This window comes from Electrophorus electricus, chromosome 17, assembly GCF_013358815.1.
Source record: "Electrophorus electricus isolate fEleEle1 chromosome 17, fEleEle1.pri, whole genome shotgun sequence".
NCBI lineage: Eukaryota > Metazoa > Chordata > Actinopteri > Gymnotiformes > Gymnotidae > Electrophorus > Electrophorus electricus.
This window is the reverse complement of record NC_049551.1, coordinates 9669940-9676927: the sequence shown is the minus strand read 5'-3', so window position 1 is coordinate 9676927 and position 6988 is coordinate 9669940. Positions and strand designations below refer to the sequence as shown.

General features: G+C 39.5%; 1 protein-coding gene across 1 annotated transcript in view; it reads left to right on the top strand.

Annotated features, from left to right (window-relative positions):
• Positions 1-246: 246 nt before the first annotated feature.
• The window catches only part of LOC113577616 (ephrin type-A receptor 5), a 51987-nt gene continuing 45245 nt past the window's right edge, over positions 247-6988 (top strand). Inside the window, exons 1-2 of the mRNA XM_027010368.2 lie at positions 247-486; positions 3636-3700. Of these exons, the coding sequence (XP_026866169.2) occupies positions 378-486; positions 3636-3700 (174 nt within the window). The 5' untranslated portion in view covers positions 247-377. The remainder of the gene's footprint in view (positions 487-3635; positions 3701-6988) is intronic.

The following is a 6988-nucleotide window of genomic DNA, read 5'->3' as shown; positions in this document are numbered from 1 at the left end:
ATGTTTTGAACTGTTAGAACCATTTTGTAGTATTAAAAAGTGTGTAATCGTGTATTTTAATTCAAAACAGCAACTTAAATTGAATTACCTTTTGAGCATGTCAGACATGCTGACAATGACTTATGCGTGCGTATTGAAGTGCGCTCCCCGTTTTACTCCGCCCCCGCCTGCTGTGGGCTGGCGGCGTCCGACAGCTCGGTAGCTTCAAACAAGGTTCCACTAGTTTTCCAAGACACAGCATTCAAATGCGTATTTATTTTCTTCTAATTATTGTCAATGACGCTATTGTCTCCGATACCTTCCGTGGGAAGGATTTAGTACTGAGCCTAAATTTCAGCACATTCATTTCGCCCCGAATTTGAATTATATTTTCAGTGATGAGTATGTATGCACGGTGGAGTTATTTCAAACGGCTTTCCTTAAAAGTATGGATTTTCTTCTTAAGCCTCGCAGTGTTGGAAACGCTATGCATTCCTAGTAACGAAGGTAAGAAATGCATTTAGGCTTCGCTGTATTTTAGGATATGATATAAAGTCAGGTATAAAGTCGTTTGAAGCTTAACGGCTTGCGAGAGCAGGCATATTAGCCTACAGTAGTTGTCAAAAACGCGATGTCTGTTATTTAGGTTTTGTGGGCATGAATGTATTACTCAAAGCGGATGCTTTATATTTTAAATTGGTGTTGGTGACAGTGTTATGGGAACATCACCTCCCACCCCGTATTTCAGTAAGTGTGGAAATAATGCTTGATATAGCGATTCTCCTGTCATATCTTCTTTGTAAACTGTTCACTGTTCGCCAGAGATCATTTGACGCGCGTGCTAAACTAGACGGTCCAGATTCACCAGTTACCTCCCCACTATAGGTTTTCTACGATGAAAGAAAACACCACAACACCAACTAACCTAAGATTATGCACAACACTGTCAAGGGGGAAAAGTTCTTATGTCACCACGTGTTCTGAACCTCTAAGTCCGTATGGAAAGGTGCCTTCAAATTAACTGCGAGCGAACGTTGTTCTCTCGTAATCGACTAGACAGAGGCGCAGAGAAAGAATTGTTCTTTTTGGTCTCCCGTTCATTCTATATGAACAACTAACGGCATTATCCTATAATATGTTGCGCGCTGTCTCGCGTTCTCGTTCATAGTGATTTACTTTAAACGTTTAGAATGTGTTCCCACGGTCATTTATGCACAAGCTTAATTAACTAAAGACTAAAACAATTCGTTTTCATGAAAAATAAAAAAAATGTATATGAAACTGTCTGAAGCAGTAAAACTCCTTTCTCATGTTGCTGTTTTGATATCAGTTATTATAACTAATTTAAAATCACTTTTTAAAATTTGCTTTTTGGATTTGAAATAATGCATAAGAAATAAGGTACCCTAATTTTTGATATGCCAATATTTCACTAATATTTGTGCAGTATATAGTACAAAATATAGTCAGCAACATTTTCCTTCAAAAATAGCTGACTTTATGTATGAAGAATAGACAGAATCAAGTACAAGTGAGGAATGAGACAAAGGCGAAGAGGATAAGACATTCTCTCTCAAAGACGCATTTCTGTCAGCATGTGACACACACTGGCATCTCTGTAACACTTTCTGCATTACACACCTATATAACTGACTTGTGTGCTCCCAGTCCTTCAGCTTTGCATAAGAGCGCTTGTGGTGAAGTACAGTGTTTACAAATGCCTTTAATTTCACAGAAGCCTATACAAAAAGAGTGCACTTTTCTGAGCTGTGTTACACAATCTCTTGCCTTGGAACATGTCAAGAAGTTCTCAGTTATAATTGATGTATGCCAATTTGTCATGTAGTCAGAGTGCTTTCATGTCCTCTTATAGAATATGTAAATATTCAAATGAGCGGTTGGAGCTGGCATATGGATGGTGCGTGACAGGTATGTGGAGGGCATGATTGATTGTGCGCTGACGATGGCACAATGAAACACGGAGCGAGGCAGGGCACAGGATGGCTGGGTGCCTCCATCAGCACACACAATAGCATGGCAGATGAGGGAGGATAACGGCCTCTCGAAAGTCACAATGGCTTTATCCCAGGCGGAATTTTAACAAACTCCCTGATTTGGAGAGCAGTGACCTTCTGCTCCACTCTGCCATGCTGATGTGAATGGGAGCAACGAAGCACTCCATGCAGCCTTGATAGGGAGATGATCGCAATTGTGCATTTGCATTTGGACCTTTTAACCTGATACATTCCTTTGCAGTGTGCACAGTTTTTTTCCTGGCTGTTTGAATTCTTTTTTCTTTTCAATTATTATGTCTACTTTGTCTCTAGACCACAGAACATTGTTTGTTTGTTTTTCTTTCTTTCTTTCTTTCTTTGCCAGCAAATTGTTTTGTCATGTGTGGAGGCATGATTGCCTCCATTCCTCTTTGTCCCCTGCAGATTACCCTGTCACACACTAGTATCTGATTATCATTCATTTAAAGGTAAAACAATGTCAAGAGCTGCATATCGGACTGTCGTTTTTTTTCTTTGTATTTGCCGTAGGATGGACACAACCTCCCTTGCATGATCTAGATGAGTACTCTACACTTGTGCTTTTTGTCCTAATTAGAGCTATGTGATTCTCCTCAGGACATGTTTCATTTTAAATAGAACAAGTACACCAATAACTGTCATTCTAGTGGGATATGTTCAAAACTCACTTAGTGAACTTTAAGCATAGAGAATGTCTTAATGCTTTTAAGTGGTGCTATAATACCCAGTGAACCATTACTCAATGAAGCACAACATACTTTTTTTTTTTTTTTTTTTTTTTTTTTTTTTTAATGAATGTGCTATTTAAAAAAAAAAACTGCCATTATAGGGACCTCCTCATATATTTTATGTCATGCTTATGGTTGCTGTGTTTTATGATTGTAATTTTGCTCATGTATTCCAAGTGTTTGAAGTATTGGAGTTATTTTTTCTGCCTTCACCCTATTGACCATATGCTAAGTGTATCCTTCCCTTCACCATCACTGTGCTTGTCCAATATCTGCTGGGTGTTTTCACTGAGATGCTGCTTCTAATGCTGCATGCCGATGCCAGTAAATGGTTCCACACCTGCTAAATGGTGCAGCTGCATAACCTCTGATTAAAGCTTAATTTAATGACAATCGGAGGTCGTCCAGAGATCATCTAATTAGCAGTAGCTCTAGTCATTCTCCAGCTGGAAGAAACCATGGTGGCTAAAATAGAATTTTCTTCTAAATTCACAGGTGAACTGCAAGTGACAGTCTTATGTGGCTTATCTTTTAGAGTGTATTGTACATGTGTATGTATCACGTTGGGTTTAAAAACATAATTCATAATAAATGAACAACAAAAAAGTTGTTGACCCAAGCAAATAATTAAACTTCAGTTCCTGTACCATGAAGACTGCATGTTATTCTTTTTATCTTTTTTTATTTTAATATATAGCCCAGATGTTTAACAATTTTCTCAGAACATTTTCCCCAACAACATGCATGTTTCATTTGGATGATGTATCTGGCACAAACTTAAGAAATGATGATCTGTAGTAGGTGCACTAGGTGTCATGTAGAACCAAATGTTTGCTGTGTTCTGAAGCCTTGCAGCCTCATAAACAATTTTTCCCTATGTGCTGCTCTCTTGCAGTGAACTTGCTGGACTCGCGCTCTGTAATGGGTGACCTAGGATGGATAGCCTACCCGAAGAACGGGGTGAGTTGCACACTCTCTCACCAGCTCTCGCTGAGCACTGCATTAAGACTGGGCTGAGGATAACATCTCAAGGTCTCCCAATTCCCTTGAGTGAGGCAAAGACAGATTCAAAGTGAAAAATAATAGAACAAGCACACGTCAGAGAGAGAGAGAGAGCGAGAGCGAGAGAGAGCTTTATTGTTCTTAAAGGGACACTACCTCTAAACTCTGTTCTAATTTCATGTCTGAATGTAATCAGTGTTGAATGATGAGGTACTATTAAATTGTTATAACTGCCCTTCAGACAGGTCCACACACAGCAGATGGTTGAACCCCAGCTATACAAACACTGAAATTGTTAATTTAACACTGTTTTTCCTGTGTAGAATATGTAGGGTTTTTTTTTTTTTTCCAGTAACACAGTAGCAACTGTATTGAGCTGAAAACTATATAAAACTATATGAGTTGATATGATACATAGTTTGGTGATGTAGAACAAACATGCTGTTAGGATGCTGAGTGTCTGGCTTTTGTCTGACACGGTGCTAGCAAAACTAAAGCTATATAAAGCTACAGAACAAAAAGAGATGCCATTTTCAGCTCTGTCTTGTAGTTGGTGAGTCACAGACAAACTTTAAATCACAGCAAAACAAAGGACGTCATCATCATCACACCATCTGATCATGATGCCATCAAGTATATCCCAGTATGTTGGTACAGTTCATTAACAAAGCATTGAATATGATTATGTATGGGGCCATCTGTCAAAGGACAGTGTGTGTGGACGTGTGAGCGCTTGTGTGTATGTGTTTCTTCTATCTGCACACAGGCTGCAAAGAAAAAAAGGAAGCTGCTTTGTTAGACTGTCCATGTTTGTGTATTGTAGCGGAAAGGTGCCTGCCCTGTGTTTAGACTCACGTCTATGTTTAGGATCAAGTCTGTTGTGTGAGTGTTTGTCGACACCCCCCATCATGCCTCTGCTTGCGGCCTGCTCTCTCCGTAGTCATACCTGGGGCCCCAGGGTCTACCCATGCCCTTTGTTGAGCACTTGTGTAGGCTACCGCTACCGTTGCCGACACCTCCCTGTCACAGCTCAATTCAGATTTCCTTTGGTAATGGATTGCCTGGGTGGAGGCAAGTGGAGGGAGAGGCAGTGCATTGTGTGCACCTGCACCTGACCACCCTTGCCATGTCCCCAATGCACACCACACACCCCAGCCCCTTCTGCAAACAATGAACCTTTAAAGCCCCTGGCACACCTGCTGTGGAGATGAACATCACCCCTTCACATGGGAATATAAACATTCTTGCATGATATAAGGCTCACGACACATATGGGGAGGCATATATCTATGGCAAGCAAGGTTCAGGCAGTTTCTCACGTCACTCTCAGCTACAGCTGAGGCGAATCCATGTGGTCTTGGTTCTTTATTGCCTGTTGACAACACACGGCAGCAGCATGGAGGGCTTTAGCCAAAAACAAGATTGTGCTGTAAGTGGTGATTTAATGGATGAGGTGATGAAAGTGCATGAAATTCTGTTTTTGAATGGGTGCGTGGTAAGCAGAAGCGGTCAGATTTGCTGCACAGTTGAACTAAAACAAGCACACGCTTTTTTTTTTTTTCAAATACGCTGTACTTTGTTTATGTCCATTTCATGACATTTTAACATTTAATGTCTAATGTTAAGCAACTGACCAACTGAAATCAATAAAAACAATAGTAAGAACGTATTATTATTGTTATTATTATTATTATTATTATTATTAATAATAATAATAATAATAATAATAATAATAATAATAAGAGCAACAATAATAATATTAATAATAAACTAATATTAATACATTAATATTATTTATTTTTATTATTATTGTTGTTGTTATTATTAATAATAATAATAAACCTCAAAACTGAATATTTAAAGAAGTAAAAGTGAGGTTTTGAATATCTGTGTGCTTAATTATAGGGCAACTATTAGTGTGAAGAATTATTATGCGACTAAATGAAAAATGGAAATTTGTTTATTTTCATCTTAAAGTGAGAATTATAAACAAACTCAAACTCAGAATTTACAAATAAACAATTTATACATTTAAGAAAAACAGTGACCAATATAGCCAACCTTCTTTTCAATAACAGTCATAAGCCTGCCATTCATGGAGTCTGTCAGTTTCTTAATCTGTTAACGATCAACTTTTTGTGCAGCAGTAACCACAGCCTCCCAGACACTGTTCAGCAGATTTAGGTCAGGTGAGCAAGGGGGCCATGTCATTATTTTCTCATCTATAAGGCCTTTACTGGCTAGCCACGCAGTGGAGTACTTCAATGCATGCGATGGAGCATTGTCCTGCATAAAAATCATGGTCTTCTTGAAAGATGCAGTCTTTTTCCTGTACCACTGCCTGAAGAAAGTGTCTTTCTGGCAGTAGGTTTGGGAGTTATTGAGCCCATCATCAACCCAAAAAGGTCCAACTAGCTCATCTTCAATAATACCAGCCCATAGCAGTACCCCACCTCCACCTTGCAGGCGTCTGAGTCAAAGTGGAGCTCTGTGGCCGTTACTGATTGAGCTTATGAGCCCATCCCTCTGGTCCATCAAGAAGCACTCTCGTCTGATCAGTCCATAAAACCTTTGAAAAGTCTTCAGATAGTTCTTGGCCCAGTCTTGACGTTTAACCTTATGTGTCTTGTTCAGTGGTGGTCAGGTTTCAGCCTTCCTAACCTTGACCATGTCTTAGAGTAATGAACACCTTGTACTTCTGGGTACTCCAGGTAGGTAGCAGTTCTGGAATATGACAGCACTGGAGGATAATGGGTTCCTGGTCACTTTTTATGCTTGATTCTTCTCAAATCTTTGGCAGTTAATTTGCATCATTTTTTTTCCAACACGTTTCTTGTGACCCTGTTGACTATTTGCAACAAAATGTTTGATGGTTCTGTGATTTCACAATATCCTAGCAATTTTAAGAGTGCCACATCTCTCTGAAAGACTTGGAGTTGGGAAAATATGAATAAAAATGATGATATGGTCATAATTCTGTGCAGAGTGTACAGAATGTGCCAAGAGCCCTGAAGCCACTAAGAGAATTCCACAGGTTAGGGGCAGTGTGTGAAAAGGCTGCTTGGCAGATCTTTAGTCTCGTAGCAGGTATGAGCAGCGTGTTGCTGCTGGTAGATCTGAGAGCTCTTGCAGGACAATGCCAAACAATGAATTGAGATGCAGTGGGATGAGACCATAAAGGCATTTGAAGTCATTTAGAATATGGTAAAATCAATTTGGAAAGATTCAAGTAACCAGTGCAGCTGT